The sequence below is a fragment of the Phalaenopsis equestris genome, unplaced genomic scaffold (assembly GCF_001263595.1).
Source record: "Phalaenopsis equestris unplaced genomic scaffold, ASM126359v1 Scaffold000419, whole genome shotgun sequence".
In the NCBI taxonomy this organism is placed as follows: Eukaryota; Viridiplantae; Streptophyta; class Magnoliopsida; order Asparagales; family Orchidaceae; genus Phalaenopsis; species Phalaenopsis equestris.
The window spans coordinates 124,886-140,738 of NW_018164860.1; the positions used below are offsets into that span (position 1 = coordinate 124,886).

Here is a 15,853-nt window from a genome sequence, read left to right on the forward strand (position 1 = left end):
CCTGTATCTGATGTCGGTCCCTCAAGCTTGTGAACCCTTTGGATTGCCAAGGTTGGTCTAATTGTTGCTCCTCTCAACTCTTATGAAACGATATCTTAAGGTGCCACAGTTTCATACTCTGCTTGAACGCTCATTACTTCGAGATCACTACTTTTCAGAATGGTTACTATTAATTTAGCTGAAATCTCTTTCTTGGGGTCCATTGGAATTGATGGCTTCTCTTTCTCGCTAGCTCCAAGTGGAGAATCCTCCCAAAAGTTTTCATCTTCTTCCATATCAACTGTGTGATTACCTAATTTTTCAACAACACCTTGCTCAGTAAAATAGATCTCTCCCTTGGTGGTGCATTCTGATTCCACATGACCAAATCCGTCTCACTTGTTCTCTTCTCTGAATCAGTTTGTTCTCGGACGGGGCTGTCATGGGTGTTCCCTTGGGTGCACTCTGTCTATAAGAACCTGAGGTTGACCCCTGCCTGTAAAATGTGGGGTTCGTTCGGAGGTGTGGTTCCTCCACTTCTGAAAATAGAGTTTGCAGTTTTTGTCTGTTGCAAGCTGGTAGGCATCGGTATTGTGTTTCCCGTTTCATCCTCAGATTCTCTCATTCTCCTCTTTGAGTCTCTCGATCACAATCAAGAGTAACCTCCCATTGAATTTCATTCTCAATGTTCGTAACCCACCACTGAAGTCAGTGGATCTCTCGTCTTATCTCCTTTCGGGTAGGCTCGAGCATGTATCTCATTAGTGACATGGCTAAGGTTTAGGAATAAGAAAGGAAAATTTTGGTGGGGTTAGGGTTAGGGTTGTATAAAGGATATTTGGTGCTAAGAAAGAATGTTTTGGTTTATGCCGAATGTTAGGAAACCCTAGGACGGGAGTAGGGTTGGGCTAGCTCTAATACCAGGTGATACCATAAGAGAATGCTTAAACCACAAAAACAACTTTTATTAACAGGGAAATAGGGTTACAACACTCGCAAACTGAAAATAACATCACCTAAACATTAAATGACGAAACAAACACCTCGAAAGTGCATCCCAAGGGCGGTAGGGGTTGGCTAGGTGGATAAGGATGACTAGCGAGGGTGGCGACAACAAAGATTGAGTGTTGGGCGTCAGGTTTGGCTACAAAACAATGGGTTGTGGTGTTGGACAACCGGTTTGGAGGGGCTGGACAACAAATTGGAGGTTGGAAAGTGGGCAAGTGGCAATTTGGGTAAGGGTCGTGGTGGTCGGCGGCTAAGGGGAAAGGGAAGGGAAGGTTTAGGGAAGATACAATCACCACCTTCGAGTATGATACAACCAGAGTACTACCACCTCCTTGGATATAGACCATAAAGGGAAAAAGGACTCCACACAAGAATCTGAAAGCAATAGCTAGCAAGAACTCCCTCTAGGTCTCTGAAACAGTAATAAATAGACTCTTATTGGAGGAGTGAAGAAGAGAAGTAAGGGAAACTCCTACAAAGAAGGAGGGGTTGGGAGGCAAGAACGATACTTGGATAGCCATCAAAATCTTCCCATACAGAGGAACAGAAAAGGAAGGAGGCGGGGGGTGCGAGAGGCTGCTCGCCCCGTCAAAATCCTCGCCTGTGACGCCCAGCTCAAGATTCACGTGGACCGGTCGGATCGCTAGCTGGTCGCTCCCGCAATTTTGCTACGACCACGTCCACACGAGGAAGCTTTGTGTCATCGAGAGAGCAAGTGTCTGTTAAAGGATACAACGACTTAGAAGTGAATGTAAATTTATCGGATTTCGAGGGAAGAATGAATTCAGATGACTTTGTTGAATGTTTGTAGCCTGTTGAAAGGATATTTGAATACAAAGAGATATCAGATGACAAAAGAGTGAAGCTTGTTGTCATCAAACTGAAGAAAAGTGACTTGTTGTGATGGGAGAATCTAAAGTGAGAAAGATGGAGTGAAGGGTCGGACATTATCGCTACCTTGAAGAATATGAAGAAGGCGATGCAATGATAGTACCTACCCCCACGCGATTGCTATAATAATTTCTTGAAGCTCCACCACCTTCAGTGGAGGAGTACACAACAAAATTTATGCAACTTAAGTTGAAATGTGAGCTTAAAGAGACAGATGAACACACAACAACTAGGCATTCAAGAGCCTGAAGCACTTAATTACTAATGTTGTCCAGCTACAACCTTATTGGACGTCGAGTGAAGTTCAGACTTTAGCACTGAAGGTGGAGAGACAAAAGAAGCAAAGCATGCACCATTACCGCTCAGACAACCACCCACAACTGGAGACATTAGTAGGAGCACGCCTAAGTTGAGAAGACTAGCCAGGAGTTTGACAGAGCTTCCCATAGTGAGAAAAGGCCTTAGAAGAATAGCACCCCTAGCGTAGTTCCAACTAGGAAATTCTTCAGGTGCCACGGATATGGACACATCATCTCCAGCCGTTTGACAAGCAAAGTTGTGTCCTTCATTGAACACGACGTAGTGGAGGAGGTGAGCAAATATGAGGCAGTTGAAAAGCAGGGTGAGTACCAACCTCCACTGGATGTGGGTGAGATGTTTGTGATTTGACGCGTCCCACAGACTGAGGTTATAAGGGAGGAGCAGTGCCTTCACCACAACATATTTTACACCCGTTGTACTCTGAAATAAATGGTATGCAACATTATCATCGGTGGAGGTAACAACAAGAATGTGGAGTCAATGCAGATGATGGACAAGCTGAGCATAACGACTCAGTGGCATTCCCAGCCTTACTCTCTGGCGTGGTTGAAGATGAATATATTCAACATTAATGGGAGATGCCTCGTGGAGTTTTTCATTTAGTTACAGGATCAAGTGTGGGATGACATGGTGCTCATAGATGTCTATCACATCTCGTGGAAGACACCCTGACATTTTGATCGTCGAATTAACGATGGATTCAAGAACACCTACTCATTCACCAAGAACGGAAAGAGCATAGTTTTCTTACCTTCTGCGGATTTCGAGGTTAGTGAAGAAGCGTTGGGGGGGATTAGTTTTAGTGATGATAGAGCGTCAGCCTGCAACAATACCAGACACAGGGCAACCCCACCATAGAGCATGTTTCCAAACATCATGATCAATAGCTTATCATCATACTAGATGAGGTTGAAGCCCCTCCAATCTCGAAAGAATAACATGGTGCATCTCCTGCGCTTTTGTGGGATGCACGCTCCCGCTCTTATGTAGGGCGCAATAACACCGAGCCCCTTGGACCGGTCATCCATCCAACCCTTGTGTGAATTATTTCAGTCCAGTGAATCTGAGGGTCGATGAATACTTTCTTATTGTGGGATTGCCTTCTAAGTTTCTCTAATATTATGTATGTCGTTTTCATATTTTAGGACAATTTTTATCGTGTTTTTGTTTATGACTGTCATCAGCATCACTATATTCCCTTATAGGATTGTGTTTGAGGATCGAGTGATGTTTCGGTCGTGTCTCATTCTGAGGTGGCGATTTATCCTTCCTCAAATTCTTTTAATCCCTTCCGCTTCGTTTTCACGCATTCTTCCTTGTTGCAGGCTCCCCTAACAATATTATTTTTGTTGTTCTTCTTGCAGTTCCTTTTTGTCCAACCATGTTCCATGTTGTCGTACCCCTAGGACAACCCTTTTTTTGTTGTCCTATAACCTCAAGCATTCTCAATCGTTGTTGTCGTCATTCTTCCTCATTTTTGTCGCCTAAAACATTTGTTTCTGGTTGTTTTTCTACTATCCAAGCCACACAGAACCATTCCCCGTGCTGCCGTGATGATGTCAAACCCCTTGTTCTTGTTGCCACCTCCCAGAATAGCCCGCCTTCTCGTTGTTCTAACAGTTTCTCACCTTCCCTCAACTGCCACCATCACCCACTCATTGTCGCCCACCATCTAACCTTCCAACTGCCCTTTAATACTTCTTTGGAGATCCACACCCTCATCGATCACCATCACCACTCCAAGATCCACCCTAATGTGGGTTGGTGTTGTCATTAGTCGCACTTTCATATTTTTTGTGTGTTGTGCTGTTGTTATTTTCCCTTTGAATGTGTAATTGTAACCACCTAATGGCTTTTCCAGTAATAATATTTGTTGTTTATTGTATTTGTGTTAACTTCGGTATCATTTGATATCAGAGTTAGTCTAACTCTAGTTCTATCGTGGTTACCAAAACACCTCATACCTAACTAAATTTTTTTCTTTCTTACCTGACATTACACCCGTACATCCTATCCCAGATACCCACACTCAAACCTTAGTCATACCACGTCGATCAAGGTTTTACCGTGGAAAGATAATAGGGAAACTCTATTGAGTGCTATAACGGCTCAATGAAATTGAGGAAAGGACACATGGAGAGGTTACCGTTGACTGTGATAGCGAGATCCGAGGAGGAGATCTAGACGAGCATCTGAATCATTTATGTAGAGATGATTTAAGTGAAGAGGAGGCCAAGAGAGTAAGTGCTTGTTGGAGGATACAAAGATCTAGGAGTGAAAGTAGATTTGTTGGGTTTTGAAGGAAGAATGTATTTGGATAATTGGTTGAGTGGTTCTAGACCGTCGGATCTTTGAATACAAAGAGGTACCAATTGACATAAGGGTGAAGCTCACTACCATCAATTTGAAGAAAAGCACCTCATTGTGGTGGGAGAATCTGAAGAGGGAAAGACTGAGAGGATGACGAGACAGGATCACTACCTGGGATAAAATAAAGATGGTGATTCAGTGATAATACCTACCCCCACACTACTGCTAGAATAATTTTTTGAAATTCCACTCCCTGCAATAAAGGGAATTATCAGTGGAGTACACAGTGAAAAAGCTGAAATATGAGTTGATAGAGATAGATGAGCACACAATAGCCAGTTATTTGGGAGGGCTGAAGCTCTCTATCAATAATGTGGTCCAACTACTACGTTATTGGATGCCCGGTGACATTCGAACTTTGACACTTAAGACGGAGCGGCAGCAGAAGCAGAGAAGGCACCACCCACCACCCATCAGACAATCCCCCATTGTTGGAGAAATCATCAGACAACCCCTACTCCTCACCGACATTCTCACTTGCTGTAGTCAGCCCGAAACAACCTTTTCCTGTTATTTTTTGCTGCTCCAGCAAACCAACCATATATTCCTCTCCTTCCAACTTGCTGCCCTTGCCTCAAATCCTCCTCTTTGCTGCCACTGTCCACATCCTTTGTTGTCGCCTCACCTTCCACCCTTCACCCACTCCTTGTTACCTAGTCGATGGGCGAAGCCCTTGCTGATCACCACCCCCCCGCCCTCGAGATCCCAACGTAGTTTGATTATTTGTGTCGTGTATGTTACTTTTTCCGATTTTCGGGTGTCATGCTGTTATATTTTTTTTTCAAATGTGTTGATTGTAACCACTTAGTTACTTCAAGTAATAATATTTATTTTCCTACTATGGTTTGAGTTAGCTCCGCTATCAGATCAGCTTAAGCAAATAGTCCGCAATAAACCCCCACTTAGTGATAATCGCACTGTCTTGCAATGATTAAAACGTGACTTTGCTCGTAGCATAGTTTGGGCTTTGTAGTCATTTTACTGATTAATTTTACTTTTTCAAGTGCACAGAAACAGTAACCTTTATGTATTTCTGTCCTTTTTTTCTTTTGTTTTTATTCATAGGCAACAATCCGGAGGAACCAACAATACTCTGGAATCTGAGCCTCATATTGCATGTGATGTGAATAAGGTTTGTTTATTCATCTATTAAATAATTTCACTTTATTTAAATGCTTATGAGATTTTCTTGTAATTAATTTCTTATTGTCTGCAATTTTTGTTTACTTTCAACTTGAAATTAGGCTAAGGTTCTGAAGAAATAAATCATGTTATTAACGCATATTATTATACCCACATGCATCTTGATCCAATTTCATTTTTTGATTGAAGAGTGAATCTGAATGGAGTTTTTCAAGTTTCATTCTTGATAGCTTTACACCAATCAACATTGGTTGCAAAGCATGATATCAAAAGTGAAAGCAACAAAATGATTTATTTGATTTCCTGATATTTAAATTGTCTTTGCCTAAGCAGAGGCACTGTAATGTGCTCGAGGCAATTACTTAAAATGAATAGCTTATAAAGTTATAGGTTGATCAATTGGTATCTTTTGGGAAATTTACATACATACCACAAAATTTTATATATTTACATATCTAACACCCAAAGTTTGATATTTACACTTTTAATTACTTGGTATCATAAACATAACCATAAAAGTTGTATTTCACTTTTTAAAATGTAATGATGGTTGGATCTTTGGTGTGATATTAAAGATTTGAGCAGTATGCATGTGAACATGAATGTTTAGGTGTTAGATATTTAAATACATACAAATTGTTTGTTATTTATGTCCAAGCTCCCTTTTTTTTTTTTTTTTTTTTTTTTTTTTTTTTTTTTTTGTCTATCCGCCTATCAGGTAGATTTTGCCCCTCATTTAAGTATGAGCCCATTACCATTCTAATAAACTTGCTAATTTTCTTTAAAATATATTTGAAGTGTAATCAGATACAAAACCATGTTCCAATATTTTGACACAAAATTAAAAAAAATTAAAAAAAATTAAAAAAAAATTCTAGAAGACAATTTTAATAAAAAAGATGCAAACCTTAACTGTTGAGAAGAGCACATCAACCTTCCAACCTTATGAATGTTGATGTTTCGTTATTGTTTTCATTTCATAGAATTAATCTTTTGCAGATGCGTGCTTATAATCGTGATTCCATTGAAGGCAAGCCGTGTTCCCTGAAATTTTAGTACATTTGTTTGGTTTATTAAGTTAGTTCTAGTCAGATGAACTACTTGCGTGCTTATAATCGTGATTCCATTGAAGGCAAGCGGTGTTCCCTGAAATTTTAGTAGATTTGTTTGGTTTATTAAGTTAGTTCTAGCCAGGTGAATTACCGATTTCTTGGTTTAATCATTAGTTTTGGTTATTGTGTGACTTGTTTTATTTCATATTTTCTTACAATTTTTTTTATTTTGAAGATTTTTGAAGTTACTGGTTAGAGCAAGTTATACATAACTTTTTATTTAATGTCAAAAGAGAAACCATAACTAAATAATTAATGGATTGGGAATTTTAATCTTTTATGTGTGCTTTTGTGGATTCCACTTTAGGTTTGCATTAGTAAATCATTGACCTTAAGCTACCTCGCATTTGCATCATGTTAGCTAAAGCTCGATATATTAATTGGGTCTGTGAAAAATAATAAATGATGCACTGTAAAATGCAATATCAAGTTCTAGAACATTGTAGCATATTTTTTATGAGATTCGAAGTTATATTCCTATTTTTATGGAAGATATAACCTTATGGAATTTTTTAGATGGATCAACAATTCAAAAGACTTCTTTTGAACATTGCCATTTTTTTTTATTTTGAAGATGTTGAAATTACTGAAACAAAATTTGTGGGATATTCTCAATTGGCAAAGCGTTGGGAATGAAACAAATCCTTTATAGGCTATCATAAGACAACAGTTCCTATTTCTTTGAAGGACTTGTAAGAGAGACGATGAATGAACTATGTTATAATTCGTAAAAATTCATTTTTGAGCATTTGTCTTGATCTTTAAAGTTTGACGCCTATTGTGATAGTTTTGTTATTACTACACACTTATAATTGAAGTTTATAAAAAGAATATATTACCCCTCTCTCTAAAGCCTTCACACTTGAACTTAAAAAAACAAACATGCATATTCCAGCTGAGATTATCGAAGAATCTTAAAATTCATGAGTATTTTTTTGAGAAATCCTCCGATGTGGAAGATAATTTGGTGTTAAACTATGAATTTATACATGAATTATAGCTAATGTTGAATTTAAATATATACCTGCGTGAAATTCATTTTTTAACTTGAAGCTATACTTGTAGTTAGATGACAACAACAACAACAAAGCCTTTATCTCACTAAGTGGGGTCGGCTACATGAATCTTTTTTCTCCATTGTGTTTTATTGAGTGCACATTTTTATTTAGTTCTAATAGATTAAGATCATTTTTTATACAGCCTGCCCAAGTTTTTGTAGGTCTACCTTTACCTTACCACAATTCAAATCTAAAGCTTCTTCTCTTCTAACAAGATCATCAAATGGTTAGTGTTTAAATCTGACCAAATTATCTAAAGCAGCTCTCTATAAACTTGCATGCCACTGGAGCTACACCAACCCTTTCACAGATATTTTCATTCACATTTTGTCTCTAAGTGTAAAACCACTTATCCCCCTAAGCATTCTCATCACAACAACACTTGGTTTCATGCTTCTCTTTTATAGGCCAACATTTTGCACCACAAAGCGTTGTAGGTCTCACCATCTTATAAAATTTTCCTTTTAAGCCCGAGTAATACTTTTTTATGACACAATAGGCCCATTGCATTCCTCCACTTCAATTATCCAACTTGAATTCTACTAATAACATGCTCATCTATATCACCATCACTTTGAACAATAACCCAAAATATCTAATATGTTCACTCTTTTAGTGACTTGATCACCCATTGTTACGACCGCACCACTAGATATTCTACAACCAAAATTATATTCCATGTATTCAATTTTAGATTTACTCAAACAAAAACCTTTAGACTCTAAAGTTGACCTCCATGATTCAAGTTTTCTTGGACTTTTTCTCTAGTCTTATCGACCGGAAGGATATCATCAGCAAAAAACATACAATAAGATGCATCCTCCTGTAAATGTCTAGTAAGAACATCCATAGCTAAAGTAAAAGATATGGGCTTAAAGCTGATCCCTGATGTAAACCAACTGGAATAGAAAAATACTTATTCAATCCTCCTTTTTTTTAAAACAAGTAACTACTTGTGTACATATCTTTAATGAATTGAATATAAGCCATATCAAAACCTTTCCTTTTTAGAACTATCCAAATTATTTTCTGGGTATCTTATTTATAAGTTTTTTTCTAAATCAACAAAAATTAAATGTAGATCTTACACTCTCTGTACTTCTCCATCAAACCTCTCAATAAATGTATAGTTTTCATAAAAGACTTGCTCGACATAAATCCAAACTGATTTTGAGAAAATTTTGTATCACATCTTAACCTATGTTCAATTACGCTCTCCCATAATTTTAATGTATGATAAATAAACTTAATTCATCTATAATTTGCATACTCTTGTGCATCCCTTGTATTCTTAAAAAAATGTACTAAAGTACTTTTCCTCCACTCATGTATCTTTTTAGTTTTAAAAATAATATTAAAAAGTTTGGTAAGCCAAGAAAATTTTAAATACCCTAAATAGTTTCACATTTCTATTGGGATACCATCATGTCCTATTCATTTTCTACCTTTCAATTTTTTAAAAGTTTGCCATATTTCTGTTTTACTAATGTGACGGTAAAAATATAGAATTTTATTATTGATACTTATATTTAGATTACTCAAATCAATATCTCACCAACCTATGTTGAATATCGTTATCTAAGAAAAGCATTTTTTTTTTATTTTCATTATTGATATACTTTTCCTTGGACTAAATCTTTTATTTTTCTTATCTTTTAGTATGGCTAGTTTATATATATATATATATATATATATATATAATCTTTTATAAAGATCACTAAAAGTAGAATTCTCAGCTTCACAAATTATTTTCTTAGACTCTCTACGAGCCACCTTATATTTTTCTCTCAATTATCAAAGTTTTTACATTTAAACCAATTTTTATAACAAAACTTCTTATATTTGATTTTTACTTGTATATTTTTATTCATCACCAACTGCTTTTGTTTATAAAAGTTTTTCATTTTAATTCTCGAAGTATATTTATTGCAACTTGGTTAATAGCATTCGACACTCTATCCCACATTACATCGATTTTTTCATGAACATCCCATATCTTATGATCTTCAAGTTTACTTGTAAAAATGATTTAATGTATCTTTTAAATGTTCTGATCTAATTCTATGATAATATTTTGTTATATTTTCATCTTCCAACCCTTAATATTAAAATCTAAAATCAATAATCGATATTAAGTAGTTAAATTTTCACTTAAAATGATCTTACAATATTTACAATCTCGAATATCTTTTTTTCTCATAAGAAAATAATCAATTTATGTTTTAATTGATCTATTCTTATAAGTGATATTATACTCATCTCTTTTTTTAAATAAAATATTAATAATAATAAAATCATAAGTTAAAATATAATCTAATATGACTCTACCTTCTTCATTAGCCACTCCAAAACTATAGCAACTATAAATATTTTTAAAGTCTTCTAACACTCTACCAACATACTCATTTAAATCTCCTTTAAGAAAAATTCTTTCTATATGAGATATCATTTGTATTAATTTTTCTAGGTCATTCCCAAATTTTTCTTTTGAACATATATCTAAACCTATTTGAGAAGTATAAGCACTTATAACATTAATAATTTTAGTATCATCAACAATCTTTAATACTACAATTTTATCTCAAATTCTATTAATTTTTACTATATTATCTTTCAAACTCTTATTTATGATTACACTTACACTATTTCTAGTACGACTCATGTCTGAATACTAAGATTTAAAATTTAAACTTTCAATCTCTAAGCCTTTTTTTCAACCCATTTAATTATTGAATGCATGAGATATTCACTATTTCTAGTACGACTCATGTCTGAATACTAAGGTTTAAAATTTAAACTTTCAATCTCCTAAGCCCTTTTTTCATCCCATTTAATTATTGAATGCATGAGATATTATCTTTCTATGAATCATAATATCTACTAATTCTATTAATTTATCTGTAACAGTGCCTATATTCAAAGATCGTATCCTAATACTAGCCTTGTGTACTAAATTCTTTGCTCGCATGTGTCCATAATGTGGGGAAACCTTGGTTATTTAACATTGCATGCAGGCACCGATGCAATAGCTCTCACATAATTTTTACTGTATTCAGGTCATACGACACGCCACTTTCGGGGGACGCTCTAGCATTAACACAATGATTTAAAAGATTTATGTCATGATTTTTCAACAAAATTTTACATTGGTTGTCGACTTGGTTGTCGACTGCCTAACGCAAACCTTCATTTTGCATTTTTCAAATTTGGGCCTAGGACCCTGCAATCAGTGTTTATTTAACACAATGATTTAAAGGCCATGCTTAAAGTTAGACAAGGCATGTAAAATCAAAATTGAAATCTATTCGGCAAATGAATAAACCTATATTCAAGGAAGAGTTACAATTGAATCTATTCCTAAAGTGAATAAACCTCTATAATTAAGCAGAAGTTACAATCCGATATAAAATTGGATTCGAGTCTAAATCATTATTAGTATTTTAATCTGAAAAGGAACTTATTATCATATTTGAATCTAAGATGCCATTAGGATTTTAATGTAGCCTTGATCGCGAGTCTAAATTTCTATAATAGTGAACTGTAGCTGTGTTTGGCTGTTTCTGCAATCTTTCCATTTGGAGGTAGTCCAATAGTTAAGAATTATTAATTGGATTCCTTCCTTCCTAAGTATTGTACTATTGCTAAACAGTTCGAAGTTAATGGAAATGTTACAAACGGAATTTGGAAGTTGAAAATTTACTATTTTGTTGAATCTAAGATTGAAAACTTGTTCTCACTAAAACTCCACGTGTTCTAAAGTAAACTTTCTATTAGGCGAGATGTTGGGGATTCTGAATAGTTATTTATTTTGGGCCTTTATTGGTTACTACTAGGATTTTATCAGCTCGTAAATTATAATTGACTAATTGAATGATTGGTTGATTGAAGAAAAATATTTCTTCTTAATGGCTGTGCGTTATTGGATGTGAATTTTTTTGAGCGGTTAGTAATTCTTGACAACTTTCCTATGTTGATTCTTTTTTGTTTTTGTTTTTGTTTTTTTTTGTTGTCAGTGGGTTCTATCATTGTTGTTAAGATTGTGTGATGATTGATTTGTACGTGTGATTGAGATTTTGCAATTTTGACACAACTTGTTTTCTTTTAATGATGCAAATCATAAATATTTTAAAGTATTATATTTATTTTCAGTTTGCTTTTGAAAATTTAGAATTTAGAGAATTTTGAATTATTGTATAGAACAAATAAAATATATATATATTTTTTTTATTTTTCTTCTAAAGAGGCCTATCTTTGCTTAAGTTAATTGGGAATTGTGAATTTTTATTTTTTGATGTTATTTGTGTATCTCATTCTTGGTTTAGTAAACCCTCAAACCTAACTATGAAGTCCTAACACAAAGCTTTTAAAGTTCTTGATATAATTTATGAAATTCAATTATAGATCAGGATATAACTACAAGAGTATAAGCTGAATGGTTGAAGTGGAATGTATGTTTCTCTGGAAAGTCTCTTTTCACTGTGATGGACGATTTTATTCTTCAGTGGCATGAGAGAATATGCTCAGAATGTGAACCTCTAACAAGCAAATTTGTCCTCATGATTCAGGAATTTGTCCTATCGAATGCTACAACCAGTAAGCAAGACCATAATCAGTTTACCGCAGCTATCTTTAAAGGAAGAACTTTTTGCGGCGATGCTAATGAAAAGGATTTGAGTGGTTTTTGCATGGAAAATCATGCATTGTTAGGCAGAAAGCGTGAAGGGGATTCTTCTGACAAAAAAGCTAAGAATGCCATGCCGAGCACAAAGTAGACTTTACTGCACTTTTTCCTCTAACACGGCCGCCTCTGGTACATTTTGCTTCCATGTTTTTCATCGGTCAAGTCAAGAAGTTTACTATTTTATTATGATATTTCAATGAAATTTAAGCTCATTCATGCTAAATTATGGAGTCTAACTTTGGATTTGTTGCAGAAAGGTGATATACTGGCTTATCGATATGTTGAACCATCATCAACGGCTTATCCTGTGCTTTCAGCACCCCAAGTATGAGAACAAAAATATTAGGGGCATTTACATACATACCACAAAGTTCTTGTATATTTACATATTGCACGCCTAAACTTTACTTTTCTACATTTATACCACCCAATTTTTCATATCACATAAAATGCCACTATTTGAATTTTTAAAAAGTGAAATACACCTTTTTATGCATAGGTAAGATGGCTTGTATGTAAAAACTAACGATCAGGTGTTTGATATGTAAATACACAGGAATTATTTAGTATGTTTGTAAATCTTCCAAAATATTAACATGCATGAATAATGAACATCCTTTGGCTTTAAAATAAATTCAAGGGGCATTTACATGCATGGCACACAATTTTTATTTATTTACATATATCACACCTAAACTTTCATATTTACACGCAACCAACTTTCTTGACTTGTTTATATCCAAGCGGCGCTGACAAATCTTATATATCTATATGATTATAGGTTGGCAAAGTCTCAGCATTTGATTTCAGATCTGCACATATTGTGTTGGTTCCGGCTCCTGAATTTGAGGTCTTCTCAGAAGAGAATCCAAAGATACCCATTTCACCCCAAACGGTGTTGCCTTACAAGGAAGATGGCTCGTTAGAGGTGATTAGCGAGGACACAAACCATTTTCTTACTGGATTTTCTTAATCTAATATGATTGTCACTATGGCTTTGCAGATCAATCTCTCGGCACTTATCGATGTTCGTTTGCTGAAAGCCCATAACTCGATCGAGTTGGCATGTTTGCCTGACGAAACGTTCAATCAAATTAAGAAAGACAAATGGGAATTGGCTTCAGGTAAAAGTGATGGGAATCTGTCTAATGTTAACCGCACAGGTACTAAGCTGAACCTATTAATCTACGTTATATGGTATGACTAATAGTGTATAATAACTTAGTGAAACCTCATTCAGCCTTCTTTATTTTTTTGGAATATACATATGCATACCACTCGATTCCTATGCATTTACTTACATATCTAAAGCCTAAACTTCAAATTTTACATCTATGTCATCTCACCCGTGCATAAAAAGATGTATTTCACTTAATTAAAAGTTAAAATAGTGGTATTCCTTATAGGCATAACCAAATAAAGCTCAATTCCTATGTATTTACATATCTACCTAAACTTCAATTTCTATATACATCATACCACCTTATCTATACCTGGAAAATGTGTATGCACTTTTTAAAAGTTAAAGTATTGGTACCTTTGATGTGATATGCAAGATTTGGGTGTTATAAATATAAAAACAAGTTTTAAGTGTTGGATATATAATTACACGGGAATTAGGTGGTTTGTAAATACCCTTTAGCGGAATTAATGGCATGGATGGAAATATCAATTTGTGTTAATTGACATCTGTTAACAGGAAGGGAAAATGGTGCTCTATATATTGGAAATGAAAGGAGGGGTTCGGCGTCATGGATTTATGGAGCATCCCCTGCGGCGACTCTGTTTTGGGAGACCGTTCTGTCAAAAGGTGCTTTCGGTAAGGGTGACAAGTGTTCCGGTTCAGGAAAATACTGAGTAGCCGGTTCTGAGGAATAATTATGGACTCCTTTTTGGCTATTGAAGTTTTTTTTATTACTATGCCTGATTCATATGATTATTTTGGTGGTTATATTTGTAAATTTGTCAGTTGTAATCTGATCATTTTGATAGCTAGGATTTTAGTTCATTATATGGCTTTTTTTGTTTGTCCATGTTTTTTTTTTCTTGGGGCATTTACATGATACCACCCAATTCTCCATGTATTTACATATCCTACATCTAAACTTTATTTTCTTACATTTATATTATCCAAATCTGTTATGTTGTATAAAAAATATCATTATTTAAATCTTTTAATAGTAAAATATACATTTTCATGCATAGATAAGGTAACATATGTAAAGATTGAAGTTGAGGCGTTAGATATACAAAAGATTTTGAGTTTTATGAATTTGTTTCTTTCTGCCAGGAAATATTAATATTAAGTTTGTAGTGCAGCGTAAGTTTCCTAAAAAGACAGTTAACCCTTAAAACTAATTTAGCTTTGAAATTGAATGCCTATTATTTTTAAGCAGCCAGCTTAGAATAAATTAGGCTACAGTGATATTACACTAGATGTGAGTACAATAATTTGAAATGTATTTATGAACATCAATGAGGTTACTGTATTTAGTGTACTGTGTATTATGTGAATGCATGGTTAGATGGTTAGTATTAACATTTGCCTTTAATTTAATTTTTCTTATCAAATATCTTTTATAATAGAGGCAAGCTTTAAACTTCTATTCATTGAGGCGAAAGCTTTACGCTTTTATTCATTACTCGCTTATTTGTCAAATTAAACTTCAAATCAGTTCTATCATTAAAAGCTCAATGTCGTTGTGAACACACGGAAAATTTAATATTAATGTTTTTAAAAAGAAAGAGTTGCTTGTATCCACAACTCATTCCTTGTAATTTCAATTATTACATGAAAAAATGTTATTTACTTTTTCAAATTTTACATGAATAAGAATGTTAAATTTCGATTACTTCAACCAATATCTCTTGAAAATAAGTCTGTGATTGGGTTTATAATTTCTAGAAGTGAGGATAATAGGAGAATGATCTGAATGATAAGAAGTATAAATATGAAAGACAGGGTAAGCAGCCAACAAAGCATCATTAAAGAAGGTTCTATCAAACTTCAGGTAAAGGGATGATCTGTTCTGAAATTGGACCTAGTATAAAAAGGGACCTTTAGATGCAATGTCAGAATGTATTAAAAGGAGGAGCAAAGAGGTAGAGCAAATTCAATATTCATTAAGATGGTGACACGGGAGAATATGTGCTTTATTAGTGTATAATGCAAATTCCTATAAATGCCAAAGAATATGTTATCATTCCCTTTTCTCTGAGTTTTTTTTTTTTTAAGAATTCCTCAGAAGAAATTTATTGCCGCACAACAGGTACAAGTTGAGTGAAAACAA

At 34.7% G+C, this 15,853-nt stretch overlaps 1 protein-coding gene across 2 annotated transcripts in view; it reads left to right on the plus strand.

Moving 5' to 3' along the window:
- The window catches only part of LOC110027183, a gene marked incomplete at its 5' end in the record, with an annotated part of 23,411 nt that extends 8,776 nt beyond the window's left edge, over nt 1–14,635 (plus strand). The window contains 6 exon segments of one of the 2 annotated variants that reach the window (XM_020728504.1): nt 5,635–5,701; nt 12,448–12,692; nt 12,817–12,888; nt 13,345–13,491; nt 13,567–13,687; nt 14,263–14,635. In XM_020728504.1, coding sequence (XP_020584163.1) covers nt 5,635–5,701; nt 12,448–12,654 — 274 coding nt within the window. 2 annotated transcript variants of the gene reach the window in all.
- Between the last annotated feature and the right edge of the window lie 1,218 nt (nt 14,636–15,853).